The 25,673-nt window shown below is 40.8% G+C and overlaps 3 protein-coding genes across 5 annotated transcripts; all 3 read right to left on the bottom strand.

The window, feature by feature from the left end:
* Positions 1–2,288: 2,288 nt before the first annotated feature.
* fbxo36b (F-box protein 36b) lies at positions 2,289–9,471 on the bottom strand. 2 transcript variants are annotated; one of them, XM_086172476.1, is made up of 4 exons: positions 9,274–9,471; positions 6,327–6,435; positions 4,611–4,783; positions 2,289–4,387 (listed from the first exon to the last, which is right to left on the bottom strand). In XM_086172476.1, the coding sequence occupies exons 1-4, from the start codon at positions 9,289–9,291 to the stop codon at positions 4,097–4,099; spliced, it is 591 nt and encodes a 196-aa protein (XP_086028602.1). In that variant the 5' UTR covers positions 9,292–9,471; the 3' UTR covers positions 2,289–4,096. The 2 variants fall into 2 exon arrangements, with proteins under 2 accessions (XP_086028602.1, XP_086028601.1); XM_086172475.1 differs by lacking the exon at positions 9,274–9,471 and adding an exon at positions 6,766–6,861.
* Positions 9,472–10,304: 833 nt separating this feature from the next.
* agfg1b (ArfGAP with FG repeats 1b) lies at positions 10,305–20,389 on the bottom strand. 2 transcript variants are annotated; one of them, XM_086172439.1, is made up of 12 exons: positions 20,034–20,389; positions 17,300–17,393; positions 16,887–17,002; positions 15,208–15,346; positions 14,958–15,114; positions 14,653–14,760; positions 13,806–13,950; positions 13,367–13,446; positions 13,175–13,267; positions 12,793–12,951; positions 11,826–11,920; positions 10,305–11,696 (listed from the first exon to the last, which is right to left on the bottom strand). In XM_086172439.1, exons 1-12 carry the CDS (start codon positions 20,198–20,200, stop codon positions 11,637–11,639), a joined length of 1,413 nt encoding a protein of 470 aa, XP_086028565.1. In that variant the 5' UTR covers positions 20,201–20,389; the 3' UTR covers positions 10,305–11,636. The 2 variants fall into 2 exon arrangements, with proteins under 2 accessions (XP_086028565.1, XP_086028566.1); XM_086172440.1 differs by lacking the exon at positions 14,653–14,760 and having other exon boundaries at positions 20,034–20,381.
* A 178-nt stretch (positions 20,390–20,567) lies between these two features.
* LOC147219108 (putative flap endonuclease 1 homolog) lies at positions 20,568–25,648 on the bottom strand. Its single transcript, XM_086172453.1, has 11 exons — positions 25,395–25,648; positions 24,342–24,408; positions 23,626–23,728; positions 23,414–23,468; positions 23,274–23,335; positions 23,023–23,159; positions 22,296–22,356; positions 22,085–22,216; positions 21,844–21,989; positions 21,625–21,757; positions 20,568–21,420 (listed from the first exon to the last, which is right to left on the bottom strand). The coding sequence occupies exons 1-11, from the start codon at positions 25,474–25,476 to the stop codon at positions 21,364–21,366; spliced, it is 1,035 nt and encodes a 344-aa protein (XP_086028579.1). The 5' UTR covers positions 25,477–25,648; the 3' UTR covers positions 20,568–21,363.
* Between the last annotated feature and the right edge of the window lie 25 nt (positions 25,649–25,673).

Genomic DNA, 25,673 nt, shown 5'->3' with positions numbered 1-25,673 from the left:
TCCAGCCTTCCTGCAAACCAAAGACACACTGACACACCCAGTAATTACTCATTTAGAATTAAATACTAGGGAGGGATTTTGGCTTAAGGATCTTTGTGTGGTCTATTCAAGGATGCTGTGCACGGAAAGGGAATCATAAGCGGGCTCTGTCCTAAGAGGCTTTGTAGCCCTTTTATATTTGTTCACGGTGCTCTCAGTCGTCAGTGACAGTGGTCCGGTTGCCTCTGTTGACTGTGCACCGAATGGAGGGTGAAAGTAAAACATCATTTCTCCACTTTTTGCAACCTGGTCTCAAAGAAGCAAACCGTCTTTTGTACTTTCGGGTATTAACTTCCCTTCCCTTTCATTCAGGATATAATAATACATATCATGTATAAATCTACCTCTTTAGAAAACTTGTTGAAGAAATTAAATGCATTAGAATTTCAATTTCAAACTGCAGGGTCTAGATCCATTCAGAAACTGACCATTAAGACAATAAAAAAAAACATTTTTTCTATCATACCTAATATACACATTTTTTAATTGCATTTTTGATTCTTATTTCATAATCGTTTTCTTGCTTGAACCATATTTTCAGTTTATCTTAGACATTAATAATGTCTAAGATTTTTCTGTCAATATTTTTGAATTTTTGTATTTTTTCAATAATGTAGGACAAGAATTCTGGCTCAAACCACAAGGACTCCTCCAGTGAGTTAGTGGAACTGTTAAATCCAAATATTTCATCACATTATTACAGTGAATGATTCTATATTTAACAGAATATATCCTGACTATGAAGTTTGTTTTCACAAAAAATAGTTTTCTTGTGTATTTACAAACACAATTTTGTAAATAGCTGGACTACATTTAGGATTTAAAGCAAAATACCATTTTACCAATCTTTGAATGCTGCTGCCCCTCCACAGTGCTCCATGGCCTGACTCCCATTTACAGACTTTTTGCTTGACTGTCAGCTAAAATTAAATGTTTGTTCATTTTGTTGCATTTCTTTCAAGTCTATCAATCAACCTCTTATTTCTTAATAACCATATTCAGTATTTTGAAAGAAGCGTAAAATGCTTTAGAACTCAATATCTGTATTTGGAGGTTCATATGCGCGCCAAGACCTCTGAGAAGTAGGCAAACTACATTCCGATCACCGACCGCCAATGAAGTAGTGTAGATGTGCTTGAATTTTGAATTCCTTATATTTTCTTTACAACTTCCAGGGTCTGGCTAAATAACCCTCATTAATGCACAAGAGCAACTCAGACGACCGCATCATCGTGACACCACGGCTTTGGAATGTCCCATTTATAAAAAGCCCACGGAGTATGACCTCAGTCATGTGACCGAGCCCAGATTAAACCAAAGACCTCTGATACACCTGAACCTTGACAGTGATACTACACAACCCAGTCAAACACAGACGCGGTTTCTCATCACACGGATTCTTAGAAAGATTGGGTTTTGCAACATCGTACCATCGTTAAACGGCACACAAGCTAGGATTAAAATGTTCATGGCATTTTTTGATCGTGCCGTTTCTGTTATCCTGTTTTTGTAGCCACGGTCATTTAAGTTAAAGCAGTAAGGTGAAACCCAGATAATATTAGCTAATCCTTTCTCAAATGGCCTGAAGCTCTCAATACCTTGTGCAAGATCCAAGAGATTTGCTTGCTGTCTGACATTATGACTTAGGAGAGACCACAAAGGCAACCAAGTAGAAGATGAGGGTGAAGTACCTTTTCCGTTGGTTAGAGAAGATGGACATAAAATGGAGGCAAGAGCTAAAGAAGATCATTAATACAGCTCACATTCTATTCTCGCATATTTCACCAAACTGCAATTTTGAATAAGAAGGAATCTCGCCAGTTTAATAGATCTGCCACAAAAACCCAAATAGCTGTCAAATGTCGGTTAACGAATCATTTCGTCAGTAAATCACTCAAGCCACCTGCAGGGGAGGAGAACAGGCTGAAGATTGCATGTTTTACTGTGTCAAAGTAGCAGAGTAAGGTAGGCAGGGAATCACAAGTCACTAAGAATGTCCCTTGTATCCTGCCGAGAACACCTGCTGAGTTGTGTCAATCTCACCGAGGACCCGGCATTGACCGCCTCCTCATAGGAGGTTATGTGATCGGTTCAGTTTGGTAATGGGATTATACAAAAAAAAATCCAGGCTGATTTTCATTCAACATGGTGGGTGTAATGGGATTTTTCCTTTGATTGTGAGACAATTACTTTCGTTTATTGACATTGTCATTATTTTCTGGGAAATAATGCAAAATTGGGTTATTTCTTTGAGCTTTGGAAACAAAATATGTATGATTTTCAAGGTTGGATTTTTTATTCATTTTCATTCATTTTGGAATCTTAAATCATCCACCTATTATATATATTTTACATTGATATGTATGATTTAGTATAATTCATTTTATTCGAAAGTTCTCTTGGCCTTGCCAGAGGTCAGTATTTGAGTCGGACTCTAAACATGTAGTTGTTTATAAAATGTCGATGGCGTGTCCTTAAAAAACTGCTGGTTAAAAAAAATAGGTATTAAACAATATATAGGCAAGGAGGTTAAAAAGTGAGTAGATTGAACAACTTGAAGACACATACAAAAGAGACGTCTACCACTATTTTAATCCACTTTGGTTTAGGTGTTTTATCTTTGAGCAGCCTGCTCCTTCACCCTTGGGTGGATTAGCGTGTCCTGACGAGGGCGTAAAGGTTAAGACCACATGGGCCACGATGTGGTCTTTACATGCTCTGACTCCATCCTATTACTGTCTCAAGCTTTCAGCCAAGAGAGGCAGTGGGCAGGGTGTGGTCCTGGAGCAGCGGGGATGATGGAAGACCAGAGTCCAGCAATAAATAGGCAGTTCAACACATGGTGAGCGCAGGCAAACAACAGAGTATATTAAACTTTCACTGAGTCTGTGGAACGGGGTGTGCAAAGGTATGCATGCCACCATATCACTTTATGTGAAACAGTGAGGAAAGATAGATAAAAATTACATTTGCATGAAAAAAAGGATATCATATTTTGGAAAATACATTGTCTTAAAGTTTAGAAAACACGACTCTCAAAATGTCCTCTCTTATCTATTCTGACACTAAAACATTTTAACAATTATTTTATGTGGATTTTATTATCTCGTTGCTTCATTTACAATCCCGTGGCAAAATGTCAAGGTAAATTAGAAAGATAATCCATAAAGAAAAACAGATAGATCATCTGAAATGTAAGAATAGAATTATAAGAGATATACACAAATTTACTAAAATATCTGAGATGTCACCTTTGAGTCATCAGGAACATTGATTCATTAACATCACCACATCATTGTTGTCATAGGGAGGTTGGGTCTTCTAATGGCAAGGTTTTTTTGGCTGGATGTCTCTGTCCATGACTCTATGCTTTAAAATAATAATAATGTTTTGTCTTCCTAAATGGCAGCGCTATTCTGTTTGAGATACAGCAAATCTGAAGAACATTCATCCATCTTGGGCAACTGCCCGATGATATATGAGGCCACTGATTTCCTATTAAAATATGTGCATATTGGTTAGGTGAGGTCAAGAAATTGGGAAAATAACTCTTCTGTCAACAATAAGCCCTCTGTCATTTGTGATCCACATGGAGCAGAGCTTTGTGTTGTTCATTAAAGGTTTATTCTTCTTCATCATGTCTTATTGCTTGTGGGGTTACAACATATCTAGACAAAACATCATGGCCCAACTAGTTTGAATACCTTTGACTATTTTGCCAGATTAAGGAATTCAAACTCAACATCATATACCCCTCTTTGAAAAACATTGGCAGATAGGATAAATTAAGTTTCCATTTTATAGTTAGGCATTTTGGGTAAATTGGTGGCATATTGTTATGACAATAAGCTGGAAACATAGGACATCTTTAATGATTATAACGGTTATGATTGATAACATGACTTATGACTACACTGCAGTCAGTCTCCTCCAGCTGGCCCTACACAGCACTTAGGGTTCAATGACAAATTGTTAAGACAAGAGCAAGTTGTAATGAAACCCCACCTCTGACTTATGATTAAGGTCTGGGGTCAGCACCACAGGAAAAACATTGGAATCACACTGAGATACTGTCAGGGTGAGATTCCTGCTCCAGATTGGATGTGTGGTCCAGCTTTGAACTCTCATCAGGAGTTCCCTCTGCTTCTGAATCCAGGTCGGAAGCATGTTCTTCATGCCGCCCCTCTGTCCTCTTTCTCCGGCGGTTGATCATCTTCTGGAGCTGCAGCTTGCTGGTGAAGAAGACCCTGCGCCAGCCCACCTCGTGTGCCAATGCCGAGACCTCTGCTGAAACCGTGTTGCATCGCTGCCTCACCGCTTGCTCCCAGAATTCCTCTGACACGCAGAGCTGAGGAACAGCAGAATTATCTGAGCAGATGCTGAAATGTTTGCCTTTGCCTCTTTTAAATGCACTGTAACTGCACTTATCTTGCCGTGCAGAAAGCAATGTTTCTCTGTGAAAGTCGGCACCTCTAAAACAACTGTCAGATAGTAAAAGTCCAAAGTCCCTTCACAGCCCACTGAGTGGCTGCATCCCACACAAGATGAATGATATTGTGATCTAAACTCACCCGCCTTAACTTGCGTGATGTCCGTCCAAGCTGGCCAACATCCTCTAGTTCCAGGTGATTTATTATCTGCAGCAGTAAAGTGTCAGACAGCCGCTCCAGATAATCATACTGGCCATGGCACAAAGCCTTTGTGTACTGCAAGATCCTACAACCAAAGACCCTCCTGATATCACCTGAGGGAGAAGCAGATTAGTTTTACTGCCATCTGATCAAAAACATTTCAACTCCAGTCCCTGTTCTCCTTAACATAACATTCAACAACAGCGAATTTTACTTAGAAAGTACTAAGTCATTTTTGTAATGTCTGAGTGCTACAAATAAAGAGTTGCCATGCGTGGCACAGGAGGTAGAGCACTCATCTTTGAAACTAAACATTCCTGGTTCATTTCCTGGCTCCTCCTGGTGTGTGGAAGTGTTGTTGAGCAAGACACTGAACCCCGAACTGCTCCCCTGGTGCTGATGACAGCAGCCTACTGCTCATGGTTCATCCGAGATGGGTTACTTGCAGAGAACGAATTTCCCCACAAGGGGGTGAAAAAAGTATAAATTATTATTAAACTCCATCTCTGAGGAGTAGACATGTAATAATTTTATTTTCTGGACAATAAGTTGATTTACTCATGATATAATCATGCAAAAATGAAGGGGCTTTTGTTGCAAGTGTTGAATGGAGTCTGTTTTTTTCTCTGCTTTCCAAATCACAGGCAAAACTATGGGCATGTTTGTTACATCACAAATCTCAGTTTTGAAAAGCACAAAGAAATTGACTTTATAGCAGTTCACCACGTCAAATTGAGAATATTTGCTGTGCTACGTTGGATTGTTACACCTTGAGATCACAGTGGTGCCAAATGCAGAATCTGCACTTCACCAAGTAAGAGATTTGTTATTTTCCTGTTCAACCGCTTCCTTTTCCTTTGGTTTGGCAGTAGCAGCAGCAGCAGCGTTACTATGAATCCATCCAGTAACTAACTGCAAATTTGCTTTGGTTTTACCAAAAAGTAAGTAATTCATTATGAATCGACATGTATTTAGGGCCAATCTTAAAGATGACTGTACTAGATAGTCCTTCATTAAGAGACGACTTCTAAAGCATGTAAGATCTTGGACAATGACTTGTTGCAGTGATCAAGTGCAAGACTGAATTGTTTGAATTCTAATTCATTTGCATATACGATGACCTATTGATAGTCTGTTAAGTTAGCTGATTAATCACACAGAAGAATGTACCATGCAGCTAGATCTCTGATACTATAGAAAGTACTGCATCAGAAACCTGCACAAAGGTAGTCCTGGCAGTTTCAGCAGTCATATTGTTTGATCCAATTTATGAAATGATACCAGAAAATAGTCACAGACACCAGAACACGTCGCAAAGAATACTTAAAAAGAGAACCCACGCAAACTGACAGGGGAAGCACTGATGTCACAAAGGGGAAGCACTCTGTCTGTGAGGTCACTAGGAATGGGTGCTGCATTACTCTGAGGAAAGCATCATCCATTACTTACTTTCAAAAGTCACATAATCCTAACTAGGAACATTTAAGCACTGTATGACCATATGATTTAATCAGTTTTGAATCTCTGTCAGTGTCACGGATCCACCTCTGGCTGCCTCCAATTTCTAGCCCTCACTGCTGCCTCTTCACTGCTGAGACATAAACACTGGCGTGAACACCGTGACGTGACGTGACGTGACGTGATGTGTGTGCTCACTCTGCAGCCAATTGTCATCCAGGAAGTCCTGGCGAGATTCCCTCAGCTCCTCTGGCTTGGCGAACCTGTACACAGCCCTGATGGAGATCCTCCAGAACCTCCATATGATCTGCAAGTGACCATTGAAAGTATTTCAAGGATACACATTTCTGTTGCAAGCAGTTCTATATGTACATCTCCTCCACTCCAAGACGCTGCCATAATACATTAAAATTACACATAACATAACTGTTAATTATTAATCTTCTTTTTATGTATTTTATTGACCCATAAAAGTAGAATCTGTCACGGTAAGGAATATAGCGAGCATTCTCGCTAAAGCTAACCGTCGACGTCAAAAGGTGAAGGACAGGTAATTGACGCGTCAACGAACGCGTTCGATGTCAAATAGCTAAAAGTAAGGACGTTCAGGACCTTGGGGTAAATTATCTTTACTCACATCTTCCTGAGTGACCGCGAAATAATAAAAGTTCTTGTCAGGTGCGGGACCCTGTCCTGATATTTCGAACAACGGGTCGGTCAAAAGGGACGCCATGTTAGTTTGTGTGTTGCCATGGTAACATCGGCGGCTCAAGGGCCGCATCAGAGACCGCATTGAAATTTGCTATGAATGGGGTTTTCGTCATATTTTACTTTTTTTAAATGTGTGCGTTCTAACGTAGCTAAACGCCATGGTGAAATCCTTTAATTAATTTGATTTAATGCTCCTTCTCAACTTATTTTGTGTGTATTGGGCGGTTTCATATCAATGTGAAAAAGTTGACCCTTTTTATTTTTCAACCTTTAATACCTTTCTATTTCTATTTAGTACATGACTTAAATTTCAGTGTAAACTTAACATTGAAGCTGTTTTCCTTGAAACACTGTCATTTATCCTAGAATAGGATAGTGGTCACAAATGGTCTCTGGAGGGGAGGTTTATTACGTTGTGATGAACTGCTTATAGAATGAGGTTCATGTTGTACTGCTTCCTCTTAGAATAATTCCTGTTTTGGTTCCAGTAGGACAGCATGCTACATTTACACAAATACATGGAGTCGTTAAAAATCTTTAATTTATTTATACATATATTTATATATGTACACATTTACTTACCTATTCTTGCAAAGACAAGTACATCAAATGTCATTGTTAGTCATAGGTGGCACGACTGAAACCCTAGTTCCCTAGTTTTATTCAGAATTGAAATGAATCCAAGTTTTAGTGCTGGAGGAAGATTATTATTTCTCCTCACCTGTTTTTCACTCTTTTTTAAGTCTCATGATAAGACAAAGAAGATATTCAGGAGTGCTGTGAATACAATATAACTGCCCTGTGTAACAGTTCAAATGCTTTTTTTTTTTACTAAATGGGCTCTGGTAACCACGTTTCCCATTAAGACTACTACACCTGTTGCACTGAGGCTGCCCAAAGGTCAGACCCACAAACCTGAGGCATACATCCTTAGCATATATCTATAGAACAGTGGATATTTGAGATCTGCTCCTTTGAAATTCTAAACAAACAAGAGATTATTGAGCATTCTACCAATGGTTTACAGGCTTACAGGATGAAGACATGATCATCGTGATGCTGGACCTCCTTGTAACTTTCCCTCTGTTTGTGCTCTGGTGGATGTGACAGACAAAAGTCTCCACTGGCTTCAAATCCAAAGAGGTGCCGTGGTATCAGCCTACAATAAACCTTGCTACTGTTCTATTATAGACACTGCCAATATGAGTGAGACTAATTTTAAAAGCTTTGACCTCCGTTGCTTTTGGTTACAGGCAACTGGTGACTGTTGATCTGAAAGTTGACTAGAACAATTTTGGGCCATAGTGCCGGTATAGTAGCAATGTTAAAATAATGAATGAAATCACTTTTTGCAAAAATGAAGGGGCTTTTGTTGCAAGTGTTGAATGGAGTCTGTTTTTTTCTCTGCTTTCCAAATCACAGGCAAAACTATGGGCATGTTTGTTACATCACAAATCTCAGTTTTGAAAAGCACAAAGAAATTGACTTTATAGCAGTTCACCACGTCAAATTGAGAATATTTGCTGTGCTACGTTGGATTGTTACACCTTGAGATCACAGTGGTGCCAAATGCAGAATCTGCACTTCACCAAGTAAGAGATTTGTTATTTTCCTGTTCAACCGCTTCCTTTTCCTTTGGTTTGGCAGTAGCAGCAGCAGCAGCGTTACTATGAATCCATCCAGTAACTAACTGCAAATTTGCTTTGGTTTTACCAAAAAGTAAGTAATTCATTATGAATCGACATGTATTTAGGGCCAATCTTAAAGATGACTGTACTAGATAGTCCTTCATTAAGAGACGACTTCTAAAGCATGTAAGATCTTGGACAATGACTTGTTGCAGTGATCAAGTGCAAGACTGAATTGTTTGAATTCTAATTCATTTGCATATACGATGACCTATTGATAGTCTGTTAAGTTAGCTGATTAATCACACAGAAGAATGTACCATGCAGCTAGATCTCTGATACTATAGAAAGTACTGCATCAGAAACCTGCACAAAGGTAGTCCTGGCAGTTTCAGCAGTCATATTGTTTGATCCAATTTATGAAATGATACCAGAAAATAGTCACAGACACCAGAACACGTCGCAAAGAATACTTAAAAAGAGAACCCACGCAAACTGACAGGGGAAGCACTGATGTCACAAAGGGGAAGCACTCTGTCTGTGAGGTCACTAGGAATGGGTGCTGCATTACTCTGAGGAAAGCATCATCCATTACTTACTTTCAAAAGTCACATAATCCTAACTAGGAACATTTAAGCACTGTATGACCATATGATTTAATCAGTTTTGAATCTCTGTCAGTGTCACGGATCCACCTCTGGCTGCCTCCAATTTCTAGCCCTCACTGCTGCCTCTTCACTGCTGAGACATAAACACTGGCGTGAACACCGTGACGTGACGTGACGTGACGTGATGTGTGTGCTCACTCTGCAGCCAATTGTCATCCAGGAAGTCCTGGCGAGATTCCCTCAGCTCCTCTGGCTTGGCGAACCTGTACACAGCCCTGATGGAGATCCTCCAGAACCTCCATATGATCTGCAAGTGACCATTGAAAGTATTTCAAGGATACACATTTCTGTTGCAAGCAGTTCTATATGTACATCTCCTCCACACCAAGACGCTGCCATAATACATTAAATTACACATAACATAACTGTTAATTATTAATCTTCTTTTTATGTATTTTATTGACCCATAAAAGTAGAATCTGTCACGGTAAGGAATATAGCGAGCATTCTCGCTAAAGCTAACCGTCGACGTCAAAAGGTGAAGGACAGGTAATTGACCCGTCAACGAACGCGTTCGATGTCAAATAGCTAAAAGTAAGGACGTTCAGGACCTTGGGGTAAATTATCTTTACTCACATCTTCCTGAGTGACCGCGAAATAATAAAAGTTCTTGTCAGGTGCGGGACCCTGTCCTGATATTTCGAACAACGGGTCGGTCAAAAGGGACGCCATGTTAGTTTGTGTGTTGCCATGGTAACACCGGCGGCTCAAGGGCCGCATCAGAGACCGCATTGAAATTCGCTATGAATGGGGTTTTCGTCATATTTTACTTTTTTTAAATGTGTGCGTTCTAACGAAGCTAAACGCCATGGTGAAATCCTTTAATTAATTTGATTTAATGCTCCTTCTCAACTTATTTTGTGTGTATTGGGCGGTTTCATATCAATGTGAAAAAGTTGACCCTTTTTATTTTTCAACCTTTAATACCTTTCTATTTCTATTTAGTACATGACTTAAATTTCAGTGTAAACTTAACATTGAAGCTGTTTTCCTTGAAACACTGTCATTTATCCTAGAATAGGATAGTGGTCACAAATGGTCTCTGGAGGGGAGGTTTATTACGTTGTGATGAACTGCTTATAGAATGAGGTTCATGTTGTACTGCTTCCTCTTAGAATAATTCCTGTTTTGGTTCCAGTAGGACAGCATGCTACATTTACACAAATACATGGAGTCGTTAAAAATCTTTAATTTATTTATACATATATTTATATATGTACACATTTACTTACCTATTCTTGCAAAGACAAGTACATCAAATGTCATTGTTAGTCATAGGTGGCACGACTGAAACCCTAGTTCCCTACAGTTTTATTCAGAATTGAAATGAATCCAAGTTTTAGTGCTGGAGGAAGATTATTATTTCTCCTCACCTGTTTTTCACTCTTTTTTAAGTCTCATGATAAGACAAAGAAGATATTCAGGAGTGCTGTGAATACAATATAACTGCCCTGTGTAACGGTTCAAATGCTTTTTTTTTTTACTAAATGGGCTCTGGTAACCACGTTTCCCATTCAGACTACTACACCTGTTGCACTGAGGCTGCCCAAAGGTCAGACCCACAAACCTGAGGCATACATCCTTAGCATATATCTATAGAACAGTGGATATTTGAGATCTGCTCCTTTGAAATTCTAAACAAACAAGAGATTATTGAGCATTCTACCAATGGTTTACAGGCTTACAGGATGAAGACATGATCATCGTGATGCTGGACCTCCTTGTAACTTTCCCTCTGTTTGTGCTCTGGTGGATGTGACAGACAAAAGTCTCCACTGGCTTCAAATCCAAAGAGGTGCCGTGGTATCAGCCTACAATAAACCTTGCTACTGTTCTATTATAGACACTGCCAATATGAGTGAGACTAATTTTAAAAGCTTTGACCTCCGTTGCTTTTGGTTACAGGCAACTGGTGACTGTTGATCTGAAAGTTGACTAGAACAATTTTGGGCCATAGTGCCGGTATAGTAGCAATGTTAAAATAATGAATGAAATCCCTTTTTGCAAAAATACCTGTATCTCCATGTTTTCTTTAAACAATGGAACACGGATTTGGACAGGACCCTGTTAGTTATCTTAAATTGTAAACCCTTACATACAATAGTTTGTAGTGGTTCTTTCCACAAGGTATGCGTATACTCACCTTTGTTAACTCTGTCCTTGTTTTATATAACATGTACTTAAGTTCGATTACAAATGGTGATATGCACAAAGCTTACAGTCATAAACAAAAAAATAAAAAGCATATAACGTATTGTATATAATCCAAACAGTACATACCCCCCATAACAGTCCCTTAGTCTTTAATATAGTCCTCTGTACTCCTTCATAGTGTTGTAAACGTGTTTTTTTATGGAAAAAAAAAAAAAAGAAAAAGAAAAAAACAGTCTCAAGTTTTTTTTTGTTTGTTTAGAAATGTACTGCCACTAATAGTGTGACGGAACGGGTGCGTTGAATATGTGCTGCATGCTGCCCTCTGGTGCCGAGGACTGGGAGCTGTGCTACAGGAAAGGGTTGGTTGAGGAACTCCCTGAGGGGAAAGACCCAGCTGGGGCTCCCGCCTACAGACAGAGAGGACTGTTAGTGTTTTAAAGTTATGTATACTCAGGAAGCAATTTTACATGGCTCTATATCCTTTACATTTTTTAGATAATATCTAAATGTTGGGGAAAAAGAGACTGCATGCTCACCATGAATGGGTTATTGGACATGCCTGGGCCAGCCATGGGCTGACCAAAGGGCGCCATGGAGGGTTTGTTCTGACCATAGACTGGGAATGCGGGGCCTTGGGATGATAGAGGGACAAGGAATTACAACAGTTTTTTTCTTCTTTTTTCCTCAGGCCAACAAAAAACAGGAGGTAATGAATCAAACAAAAAGTCATTTTCAGTGAGATGAATTATTAGTTTTTCTTTTTAAATAAAATCACAAACGGTATAAATATATAAGAAAGGAACTTGGAAAAAAAAAAAAACAACACATGAGCTGAGGCCAGCAGGTCAGATTGCATTCAGGTGTAATGAGAAGTAAAGACTCTAGTGCTCCTAGATTACAGTTTTAAATCTGTAGACTGCTCTACTGTGTTCACTATAAGCAACATTTGCTGTATCTTGGTCAGATCTTGTTTTCATAGACTAGATGCATTGTTTTTAATCATGTGACACATAATATTTTTCTTTGACAGGCTTATATGTATCCTCTACCTGATTGCAATTTGCACTGCTTTCACAGACATGACTCATTGTCCTTGCCTAAAAAAATTAAAAAAAAAACTTTAATGTGCAATATGATGTGGAAGAATTCGGCTGCTGCTGTCCATTGGATAATATACAGTAAATTGTGCAGAAATTGTCATGCTTAGGCCAAATTTTCAGGACCAACTACAGCTCAAGTCTAGAATCTTGTATACAGCAGAACCCCAAAGCATTACACACCAAATGCAAACACCTATCACTGTGCAGTAGCCGTCATTGACAAGGCATTCATCTGGTTTCCTTCAAGCAGACATACTCAATTCCCCATGCAGAAGGCCCTCATGACAATAGACGCTTCTTTCAATTCATGCCTGGGAAAATCCAGCATTTGATTCAAGTCAATGAATGATACTGCACAGGTGGAAAAGGGCAGGAGGACGGCAGGATGTTGGAGGCCACTAACCATTAGACTGAGGGTGGTAGGCCCCGGGTTGAGAGTAAGGGATGGGGGCCTGGCCTGGGAATTGCTGCTGGAAGTTTCCGCTGAAACTGGTCGGGAGGCAGTAGGAAGAAGCATTCCCAAAGCCAGCGGGCATGCTCATAGAACCAGTACCAAATGAGGCTACAAGACACACAGCATGCGTGTACAGTGAATGCACACACATACCATTTATGCGCACATACACACACACACACGCACACAATCACATAAGGAGGACTAAGTTCTAAATACAGTGGCATATCTCTGAGCTAAGTAACAGCAACATACTGACTACAAAATAATAACCGATGTCAAAACGGAGACGTGTGGTGTTTGTCACACATCAGTTAAAAATCACACGCACCTACAGCTGGAGCTCTGCCGTTCGTTTGGAAAGGGTTGGTGGCCATCTCTGGGGCAACAGCCGAAGCAACGAAGGGATTTGTGGAGGGGACAGCTGTTTCGTGGAGGAGACAGTGTGTGAGATTGCATCATTTTAAAATATGTACGTTTATGTTGTGAATGAACAACTGTGCCGGTAAATAATAATGGCCACCTCCAAAGCCTGGCTGGATACTTGGTAATACAGGGGGATTCTGAGCCGGCGACGATCCCAGCACAGGTCCAAATAAATTCCTGACAAGGATATGCTGATGTTAGCAGTCTGTCGACCATTAACACATGCAATATGTAAAACGAGCAGCAATTTCAAAGATCTAAAAAATAAAAAACGTGTTACCGTCAAAACCTTTACAAAGGACTTTATCAAAGTTCTGGTGAGATTTGAATTTATTGCTACAAATAAATTGTAAGAATGAGCTGTATTTCTTAAGCACTGTGCCTGGATACACACAAGTGATAAACAAGATTTTAAGAAAAGAAATTAAAAATATTACACCTTTACAAGGCTTATTTATTGGATCAATGCAGCATTCCCAGAACAGATTTGTAGTCTTGTGATTCTGACTATGCACAGGACTATGTGCAACTCTCACCCTTGCACACTGCTGGCTGTGGTAGCAGAGGAGCTGAGCTCATTGTCCAACTCAGCCAGAGCAGCATAGCGATCCTCCGTGCAGCTCCCTGTTTGGGACGGGGCAGGGACAGCGCTTGACATCGATGGAATCGGCACGCCTCCCCCTATTAAGAATTTTTTTTTTTTTTATTTTCAGTGTGAAGTCAAGTGCCATGCATACACATCAGTAGACTCCTAATGTGAAAAAGTAAAATAATGAAATGTTAGATTGATTCATGAATAAGCATTTTATTCCGAACGGAGATGCAGCGACTACAATTTTCTTGCCCAATTTTGATCTTTTAACCTGCTCTTTCCAATTTTGGGCAATACTGGTGTTCCTTCCAAGAAATTTAGCAGCCTAATGGACTGCACAAGCAAGCATTTATGTAACCTTTCTTTCACTAAAGTGTCAAGGTTCTCTGACCATCCCTGAAGCAACTCAGAATGAGGTCCTTCGGGTTGGGAATCAAATCTGGTTATGTCAATGTTGTTTTGAGTTTTAATGGTTGTTCCTCCATGAGCTACAACACAACATTAAACTACACAAACATTACATTACATTAACATGTACTCAGCAAGTGAAAATGCAGCCACTCCTTTAGCATACATTGTGTTGTGCATCATCTTAATACCTTTACATTTTGGTCCAAGTACTTTCTTTAGCCTCTCATTACATGTTCGTCAAATAGCAGTGAATCAGTTGAGTACTTGGGAGCATTTGTAGAGCACTGCTGGGTCGACTGGGCTTGTCCAGTGGACACATTGGGGTGAAGCGAGGGTGAGTGTACATATGTGGACAGAGGGAAATGATGACAGCGGGGTACCTGATGAAAACGACTTTGAGGGGGGTGATGTGCTCAGATGGGATGGAATTGCAGTGTTTCCAAATGCATCAAAGTTGGCAAAGTTGGTGTTTGTATTACCCTGAGGTGCTGCAGCCACAAACAAGGAAATGTTAACACATGCACAATGAATGTGGGGGAAAAAACAACAACAAAAAAAAAAACAATGGAACCTTAGCATGAGATGATGACAATTATGAATAAACAGCTCTCCGGTCTGCTCTTTACCAAAAAAAAAAAAAAAAAAAAAAAGACTTTTTGAAACCTTGGATAGAGAAGAACCTCACCTGACTGGCTTTGAAAGTGTGCAAAATTGGCAAAGTTGGTGGAGGTGGCAGACTGGGAGGGCGGAGCAGCAAATATGTCTCCTCCCAGGTCTGAGAGTAAGTCAAACTTCTTCTCCTGAGCTGCACTGTGAGCCTGGGAACGAACGAGTGCTGGAGACTGGACAGTTGTGAGAAAAAAAAAACTAACATTTCTCTGACAACATTTTCCAAGCAAATGGATACTTGACTCAAGGCGATGTGCTTGTTTTACTTGACGCAGTGGGGTCTTGTTGAGCTGCAGGGTCTTGAGAGGCTGGACTTCTGGGGTGCTGCCGGTGCTGCTGGCTGAGGAGCCTGACACTGAAGCCTGGACACTTGCAACTGCCCTTGCTTGGTCTGGGGGGACATACCTTTGTGTTCAGGGAAGAAAGCACCAACAAACAGATGTCATGAAAAATCAAAAAAGACGAAGCTTTTTACCACCAAGCTTTATTGAGAATTCATACTGTCAGATTTTCCCAATCCGATTAAATTCAAAGCACTCAAAATGTGTATGTCTGTTGCAACCACATTTTCATCGACACTCGCTTCATTGCTTCATATCCAGCTAAAAGTCTACATTATTTCAATTTGTAAGGACCATATGTATTGTTCCTTCACTAAGATGATTCACTTTGTAATGGCTTAGCATTAAATATTTATTGCAAGCAAAAGACATGATCCTTCATCACAACCAAATGATATTTGGGCTCTATTTGACCCTGTCCCATTAACCCAGCATTAAGACTCATCCTCAAAGACCAATTTCAAAGTTGGACACACACATGTGGCTCTATTCCTATACAATTGTGTGCACAATTGTGCTTCTTTCATTGGAAATACATGCTAATTTGCACAGTAACAGCAGTACAGTATATTGTTTTTTGATAAAAAAAAAAAAAAGCCTGACAATGGCAGAAATATATTGTGATGGCTAGATAATAACCCACACTGGATACTCCTCTCATTTCCCCTTTCAGGTCCTGTTCGCTGGAAAAGACTTGAAGAAACAAATGTATAAACTGATTACATGTGGCACGCCCTCTCTAATTAAAGGTGAAAGTAGCTCAACTGACAGTTAATCCCTCGCAGCCTCTCTGGCTGTTTAGCCACAAAATCAAAGATGGGTCAGGATTTCTTTGAATATATAATTAAAATATCAGTGTCCATTATTGTGGTTCAATATCACTCCAGATATACATCAACTTAAAATGCTTGTAACACAGAATGTGAGTACATGTGTTAAAAATAGCACATCAGTTCTTGGAGAGCAAAGTGAGATGTGAGCACAAGTGGCCACTGACAGACTGATATTCTATTGACGTCTGATTGGATCACTCATTCAGGACCTGAGCAGCAGGTCAAATAGAACCAAAGGAAAAATGTGGCCACTTGTGATCCAGATAACCAATGATTCTGGTTATGAATGACAAAATCGCAATGCGCCATGGCAGTTTTTACACCTGCTCTTGGAGCTGCTTATTTGTGAATGGATCAATTGGAATGCATGCTAATACAGAGTTTATAAAGGCTCGCAGACAGAGAAGTGCCTTTCAAACAGAAGCATATGCTTAACCCAGTCAATAACCATGAAAGTGTGTTTGGCAGAGGCTACTCTTGAGATTCTTAACACATTTTTTCTTCTGTATTTCAATGAATGATAACAAGCAAACAAGTTTAATCCTTTGAGTAATTTAAACCACTGAGTTATTATAAGCCCTTTTATGACTCAAAGTTTTGTAATACAAAGCCACTTTCAAGCGCCCAGAATTTCTAACTAAACAATGCATTCCTTTCATCAATATGTTTTACTCCTGCCAAATCTTATATTAGGGATAGAGGGAGCAAGAGAGAGACGGACAGACATGGCACACACACACATACACACACACACAAATAAGTTGATGTTACCATCTTTTCTTTTCATATTTTTCCTGAAGGAACTCTTTTACTTTCTGTGGCTCTCGGAAATCGGGAACGACTGATGTCCTGTCGTCGTAGAGGCCCAACCAGATGTGTTTACAGACCTATGGGGAAGGGGAGGGGGAGGGGGTCATAGGAATGAGAAAAGTGGGAGGTAAAGAGAGGAATGGTGCGGGGGTAGGCCAGAAAGGAGGTGAGAGAAAGTATAGGGGAGGGGGAGGGGACAACGAGAAATAGGAGAAAAAGTTGGACAGGAGGAATGCCAATAAAGTTGAACAAACGGGTCTCAGAAAAATTCCAGACTACCACTTGTGAATTTCAGAAGTCAGTGATGACTGTTAGGATTCATTTTGTATTGTTCCATACAAAGTTATGTGTGTGTGTGTCTGTGTGTGTGATACCTCATTGCTGTGTTTCTGTAGGAACTCAATTTCTTGCTGTGTGAATGTGGTCATGGAGATGGACTTCACTCTGTGTGGGGGATTCAGCCCTCGCCTGTGGGTGGAGGTGGTATTTGTTAGCTGACGAACAAGAGAAGCTGAATGCAACCCAATGCCCTTCCTTTGACATGAAACAAGCAAATACAAAATATAAAATAAAAACAAAAAAGCGTGAGAGGCAAGCCTTTGCTGCTGCTTCCAAGTGAGCATTAATATGATTAGAAATCACCTGAAATGCATTAAGATATTGATCAGTAAGTAATAACACCAACTCTGAAGTTTACAATACATTGCCCACAATAAACCCAGCACCATAACAATACAACTCTGCAATTATATTGATTTTACAAAATAATTCAATGTACGTACCAGTTCAACCGAAAAAGACAAGAAAATGCTAATGGCTGAAAACCTGTTTTTATTTATCAAGACAACACTTCGGTTTAACAGGATTTAGACAAATGGGATGAAACGCATCGGAAATTTCAACGAAATCTGATACTGAACACCGAGACAGTAAAATCTGACAGAGTCAAAACAACCCTCTACACATGCGCTGAAGTAGAAGTAAGTAATCTGACATATATAAAGCATGGCCACGATGGTGCACCCAGTAATAGGTGTCCCAGAAATATCTAGAGTACCTCCATGGATGAGCAAGAATAGACCCAATGACATTGGGTGTAAGCCACCAAGCAAAAACTAGATCATAACTATGAAGGAACATCACAAACAAATATGTGAAATGATCAGAATATTGACAACTCATTTCAGTTTTAAATACAACATAATATGATAAACTTTCTTGATCCCCATAGGGGAAATTCCTTTGAAATTCCATAGAGCTCTGATAAAATATGATTTGGGGTTTTACCATGTGTGCCGAAGAGTAAAGACCAAATGATACACCTTAGTCAACCCATTTTAATCAATATAATTTTTAATCCCTAAAAATATCTGTGTCAGCTTCAAAAAGCTAGTACAGTTGAGAGTTTTACAACACTGGGTATCATCTATCATCAAGACCTCTAACCAAAAAGAAAAACATTAAAATAATCTTCAGCCTTAAATGGCTGCAGTTCTACTATCAGCAGGCAGTTGAGCAGAGAACATTTTCCATGAAGGCAACTGTGCTGGAGCTATGAAGCCAAAAGAGGAGACAAGTAAACAACCTAAGCGCTGATATTTAAAGGTTTATGATATACTGGCAAAAATGAAAACCCAGCTTAAAAAGTATTTTAAAATAATTTACACATTTCACACATTGGCACTGTTGTTTGCTAGATCGGATGTGGGGACTGATGAGAACCAAGAAAACAAACACACACACACACACACAGTACATTGAAAGGCTGGGGGGGGGGGGGGGGGGGCTTCATGGTTCATGACGCCGGAATGGTACAAGCACCCAGAAGATTTGTGAAGTAAAGATGGGGTCAGGGCCGGAGCTACAAAGGAGTCCTGGAGGGAGACCCTGCTGCAGTGCACCAGTAAGATTCAAAACGACACCGGTAATGTGCTGGAGTTCATCCTGACCAGGATTTGTGGCAGGATGTGAGAATTGCTGCTCTTTGCAACACTGTGGTTCACTTTTTTTTTTGAAAAAGAATGAGGAAAGGGTAGTGTCCAGATCAGCAAAGCAGATAGAGGTATTTGAGTGCTTTTGAAGACCCGAACTGCTGCAAAATGATGCCTCTAATAAACTTTGGCTTTGAAACTTTTGACAAATGTTCAGCCACTTCTCTTCACCTATTTTAAGTTTAACAGTGCTTATTACTCAGTGTTTAGTAAGCCTCATCTTCTGTTACCCATTATGGCATAAGAGAAGAATCCAATGACTCCCTACGCTAACCCATCTCTGTGCATCCAAAAAGCAGTAATTAACCTGATTCTACCTTCATCTTGGCCTGATTATGTGCCCCCCATCCACGCTTACTCGCACAGAGCTGGAGCTCGAAAAAAATTGCTCAAGTGATGATTAAGATGTTTAGTCATTTGGCAACGTGTCCAGAGCAGCGCAGTAACAACGGGAATAAACAGGAGTCCCCTGGCAAATGAAAATATGCGTGGATGACAAATTGGGTAAACACGTTTGCTCCATGTGTGTGCCGGTAAATGGGCGTGGGCTCGGATGAGGATATTACTCAAATCGAGTGCAGAATTCGCGGCGATTTCGCAACGACCAGAGAGGGACGAGAAGTGGCAAGCGACCCACTGGCCCGATTCATCATTCAACTACTTCCCAAGTCGAGGAGGGACCCACCCTGCGCCTGCTTATCTCCTGTGTTTGTTTGCTGCGTGCCTCGCCGAGGTCCAGATAGGGTTCAGCCGGGAGGAGGTTCCCCGGAGGCGTGCTGATTTCAACCGGGATAGCGAAATATTTCACTGCGGGCTAGGTTATCTGAGCGTTTGACGAACACCGCGCACACGAACAATAACCCATTCAGACAGCTCGGGTCGCGTTTAGCGGGACAACCGACGCAGACGCGACAAAGCGCCGACACTCCCCGAGCCCAGCCCCACGGCCTCGGGCAGAACCGAGGGCACGGTTACCTGTCTCGGCTTCACCGCTAGCATGCGAGCTAACGGAACCGCCAAGTCAGCGGCGGACCGCACCGAGCCATTTAACGGACGGCGCGGCGCGGCGAACAAAACGCGACAGAAAAAGAAACGTTCACTCGAAGAGAAAACTCACAGGATGCCCGAGCAGGTCGTGCAGACGAAGGAGCCCACTGTCATGTTGACATAGGTCGGGCCGCGCTGGTCGCAGTCGAAGCATTTCCTATTCGCGGGCAGGCTAGTCATTTCCCGGAGCATCTTCAGATGGGTCTCCTCTTGCTTTCGCTTGGCGCTCGTCGTCATGGCCGAAAGCAGTGGGATGTTAGCGCCTTGGGGAAAAGTTCGTTTAAGAAGCCGGGGACAGGGAGGGCGTCTTCAGGGCAGACTTGCCGCGTTGGACGGCGGTGGCCGGGCAGAGACACCTTGCTGAGAGATCTGGCTGGGAGACTGGGCGACTGACAAACCTCTTCTTCAGCGTGGAAACAAAACACCGATCCGGCCCACGTCATGGGAAGTGGCGCCACCTACCGCCTTGGAATGGTACATTGTATTCTCAAGCTTAGCTTATTAAAGAATGGGCAATCAATTAAGGAAAATGTGGTTCAAAAATATGCTGTGGAAATACACTTCCGCAAATTTCACGTGTCGCAGAAAAATATAAAGAAAACAATTGCACTCAAACATGTTTTTTTTTAATTTAAAAAAGCCAGGTGTGATAAATTAGAAAAAAACACACAAGTTTGGCCCGTGTTCTTTTACATCATTCCTGGTTTTTTGTCACATGGATTTGAACAGCTCAATATCTCTTTTATACACAATCCTACTTGAATGTTTAATAATTCAAGTCTTTGGTCTCTTTCTTGGCACAGTTTACAGAACAGGTGCTCACTGAATATCTTGTGATGAGACATCCCTTGTCTTTCCTTTTGGCTTGGGGGAAGGCCTTGACGACAGTGATCACAATGTTCCCTTTCATAGTTGCCCACTGCTGGTCTGCCTGTCTTGGGGAGTTTCGGGAAACTGTTGGATGCACTGAGGAATTGCTCTGTGAATTACACTCTTGGGGGGGGGACACTGATGCTGAAACAAGATCGGTGTATTTCATTGTTGGGGGGGGGCTGGGGGGTATCCAGTCCCGAGCGGAAACAAGGTTCTGCATTCCTAGTGTTTCAAAATTCCCAATTTGGGCTCAAGTTGTAACTATATAACACGTGGAAACACATAGCCCTTTCTGAAATAAGATAAACAAAAATACGACTCATCAGCCAAAGCCTTTCAGAGTGAAGCAATTAAAGTCCTGGTCACTTATCACAAGTACATTATGTGGTTAAAAGCATTTCTTCTATTTCTGAAGAAACAGAGATTGGAATTGAGACATTTTGAGACATTTGTACAAGCAGAAAGGGACAAAAACAAATCATGCCATCTTTGATGGTGGGGACAATGAGCGCCAGATGGGAGCGGCATCATTTTGACTTTGGTCTCTTTCTGGTGCTGCTTAAAGCGTCACCAGCTGCTGCAGGCTGGAAGCAAAGAGAGAACAGTTAAGAAGAAAAGCATTTACTGGCCATTTACTCTGAAGGCTTGCTATTGTGTGTGATGCAAAATACAGATTTAATCCTGTTTTATAACTTTTTGACCCATGAATTCATGACTGCTATATGATATTATATTGTATATGATATAAAATATCAGCACAACAGTACATAGACTTTCTTATGTTTTACCTGCCCCCTCTTTCTGGTAATTCGGAAAAAATCTTCAATGTGAGACTGCTTGTAGTTTCCTGCTTCCTTCTCCTTTCGATAACTGTCCCGTGTCAGTCGGAATCTCTCCATCCGTTGACGTATTCTTTGCTCCCTGGAAATACATAAATTGTTTCAAAAGAAAGGACAATTATTACAATATCAGCTAAACATGAGTCAAACAGAGCCTCGGGTACCCACTTGACACGTTTGCAGTGGCAGAGGAACTGAACTAAAGCTTCCTCATTTGGCTCAGTCCAGTTGAGTTCTTGAATTTTAGCATTTGGTGAATCCAAGAACAGCTTCCGTGCTTCATTGTATTTCCACTCAACTGGCACTGGATGGGTCTGGGGAGAGGCAGGAAATAGTGCCGTATTAATATCTTCATGTTAAAAGGAAATTCATCAGGGGAAGAGTACAGCTTTTTGTTGACACGCGATACCTTTCTGTTGATGTGCAATACCACATTCTCAATAGTCCGGTGTTTCTGGATTAGTGTCAGAGCCCTTCTAGGACCTAAACCAGCGATCTTGTCACAATAGTCACACCCCAACAGGACACACAGGTCGACAAACTGGTGGGGAAGTAGGAATAATCGCATCACTTCTCAATGTGTCAAATTTGTACAGCATTTGATCAGTGAACTTTTATACCTCCTCATGAGTAACTTGGAGTTTTTCCAGCAGCTTTGGTAAAGAATATTCAACAACATCACTGGGTAAAAACAGAAGGTCAAGGTGTGAGAAGAGTTACACAATTTAAGTCGGAACAGAGAAACAAAACAGCATTGGCATATTTCCATGGTAGAGAGTCAGGTCATTGCCATTCACAGTGGATTCACTCATTGGCTACATACTGTATCATCCTCACACTCTGACATTTGATTTATTTCACTATTTATATTGAAAAAAACTAGCCACATTTGACTATAGCATTTTGAAGCAAGGTGTCATCTTGTCTCTGTTAAACTTTGGGTGTTCAAGTGTGATCATGGATGTGAGTAGATGATGACAGAATTTTAGTAACAGTTGACCTTGACCCCATCGTTCATAAAAATCAGTTAATCCTTGAATTCGTAGGAACATGGCAGCAGAATCTGAAAGATCCCCACGGATTTTAATAAAAATATTATCTCTGTATGGAGTATTGTCTCAATGCCATCCACTAAAATTAAGAGATTTAAATAATTGCTTGTAAAGACCTACATAATGCATTCAGGCTGGAAAGGACTTTTTCTCATATCCTGGTGAAACTGTTGAAAGTAAAAAAAAAAAAAGCAACAAATGTGCAGAAATTCCTTCATGTATTAAAGTTTGGTCTCAATACATAGAATCCCGAGCAATTGTTTCAGCATCATTTTGACTAGCATCATTTCCTTACCTGTTTTTCTTGGCATTCAGCTGGCGAATGAGAATGTTGGCTCCAAACGGCAGAGTGTCCATGTCCTCAGATGCCACGGCGTGCACGGTCCCCCGTCTCACCAGCAGGGCGCACAGTGCCTCAGCATCTCCTGGGGCCTAAAGCATAAGACATTGGGGACACGATTAAATAAGTGTACATTAAGCGGGGAAGTAAACAGAAAAATGAAACTGTGAATGTCAAAAAAATTATATAATTCATATCTGCCGTGCCTGGATAATGGGGACGCCCAGAAGTTTCAGGAGGTGAAGACAGTCTTGTGTTTGTTGAGATGCTGCATGGAGCACAAACCTGTCATTGGCTTTAAAACACATCCTTTAGTTGATCTTTTCCATTTTCTCTGTGGCTGTACCTGAGCCTGAGTAGTTGGGCGAGTTCCATCCTGCGGCCTCCGCTCGTTTCTGAAGCTGCAGGGAAAACAGGAGCATCACTGAGACACCAGCATTGGGGGCGACCGCTGTCTCTCGTTCTAACTGAATTAAATGACTGAACTGTTTAGTGGCTGATCAGCAGGGTAACTTCAGTTTGATGTCTATACAGCTACAGACTCGAGGTGTTACTTACACAAGCTGTCTTTTCCCCAGGAGGCTTTCCATCAAACACAAAGACAGGCTTTATATCATGTTCCAGAAAGGTCAAGGTACGAAAGAAGAGACCTGTCAGAGGGCTACAGAGAGGTAATTAGCACAAGTTGGGCAGATAAAAGTATGTGTCAAGAAAAGAAACACTGGTTATATTGTGATACTTGTAGCTTTATTCAAGAGTGGTTTTGAAAGGGGAAGGAGTCACTCTCGTTTGGTTTCGAGCACATTCCGGTATCATTGGAAGTGAAAGGGCAGACACACTGTCCTACTGGAGTAGTAAAAAAAAAGGGGGTCATATCAAGTCAATTTCGGATGATCGAAGTCAGGAGGGATGCCATAATCGGGATAGTGCCATAATGACAGGGAGACATTCTCAGAGGCCTTTTCTTTCACCATGCAGGAAGCATGAATGAGAAGAATGATGACATGGCTGCAGAGAATAAAAGAAAACTGTTAAAAGTGTAATGAGAGTGTGCAGTGTCCCAAGGGAATGAAAATTGATATTTAGTTGTTTAAGGAAAACTCGACATGCAAGAGTCGAACTTGCCGTTAAACCTTCACAGAGGAAAAAGAAGAAAATTGGCCAGTGGTTTCAGGACAGCATTATTTAAGTGTTTTATTTCATGCAAGTTGAAGATGGTGGAAAAGGGTATTACTCCTGGTTCGTGTGAGAGAATGGGTGACCAAGGAACTCACTTTTGTGAAGGGGTCGCTGTTCGGAACTGGTTCATAATAATAGATGTATCCAAAGCAATTATTTTCCCTGTGGGGAAAAACACCTTGAGAAAAATGACATAATCTATCTAGGATTTTGAAAAAAAAATACAGTTTTGTCTAAAACTGATCCTGTGAATACGGAATAGCCCCCTCCATGTTAGTACCAGATGAGAGACAGTTTTCTTGATTCTGGGGTCATGAAAATTGGTAATCTGAAATTTATTTGTTTGACACCAAGGAGAACCTGTTGAACGATATTGACTGAAATTTGCAGATGACTCAGTGCCCAGTTTATCTATTGAGTTGAGAAATATGAAATTGTATCATTACACAATGACTAGGAGCAAATCTATCCCCACGGAATGCATTACGTTGATAAAACACAGAAGAAACTTGGACGCAGAATTAACTGCGGTTCCTTCTCTAAGCTGTTGGCGAAAAACCAGCACTTTACAGTCTGTGTAAAAGCAACTGCTTGTACTTATCAAGGTGGTGCAAATGTTATGATCCACCACTACATAAGACAGTGTGTGAGGACGCCACAGCATGAGAAGAGGGATGTGGATAAGAATTCAAGGCCAAAAAGGCAGGAGAGACTGGCCAGAAATTCATCACACAAGCTGTTCGCAATTTTGTTGCTGTGACTGATATTTTTTTTCCCAAAATATAGAAGCTGTTAAATAGTTGCACATGTGTACTAAGCTTATGCTTTTGTATATTGAGTTCAGGATTATTTAGAAAATACTGCCGGGCTTACTGGCTACATCCTGTCATTAGGATCAATAATAGGTCCCATGACTTTCATTCCCGCGAAAGTTTTAAGTCGTGGGTGTTTCTGTGGTTTGTTTTAAAAGGATTAAAAAATGGATTAGAGAAATGCGACCAAGCGCAGTTTGGTTGTAGCCTCAGCATCACGGTTAGCCGATTAGCTCCATGCTAATGTTACCATGACGCGTAGACACCCGACCATCGCTGTGACAGGAATAACAATAAATCATGTAAATAAACACAAAGCTACGTGGTGTAAAATACCTGCGTAGTCTCTTATATCTTTGTGAGAAATAGCACCAGGAGCCTCTATACGGATCAAATCCGCTAGTTTAGTGATCCCCATTGTGGTAGATGTTGATTTCCTCGCCGAAGAAAGTCTTCAAGTAGGTTGGATTGAATTAACAACTTCTCTCCTACGTTAATTAGATGTTACATTAAATATCAGGAGCTGTGGTACGACTTCACATAGTTAAAGGATCACGGAAGTAGGAAGCTGTCAGCGATGTCGTGAGCAAACTAAACACGGGAGGGCAGTATTGT

Source organism: Fistularia commersonii, chromosome 25, assembly GCF_037954325.1.
Source record: "Fistularia commersonii isolate RoL2024-O1a breed Wild chromosome 25, RoL_Fcom_v1.0, whole genome shotgun sequence".
In the NCBI taxonomy this organism is placed as follows: Eukaryota; Metazoa; Chordata; class Actinopteri; order Syngnathiformes; family Fistulariidae; genus Fistularia; species Fistularia commersonii.
The sequence above is the reverse complement of the archived record's forward strand: the minus strand, read 5'-3'. Positions and strand labels throughout refer to the sequence as shown.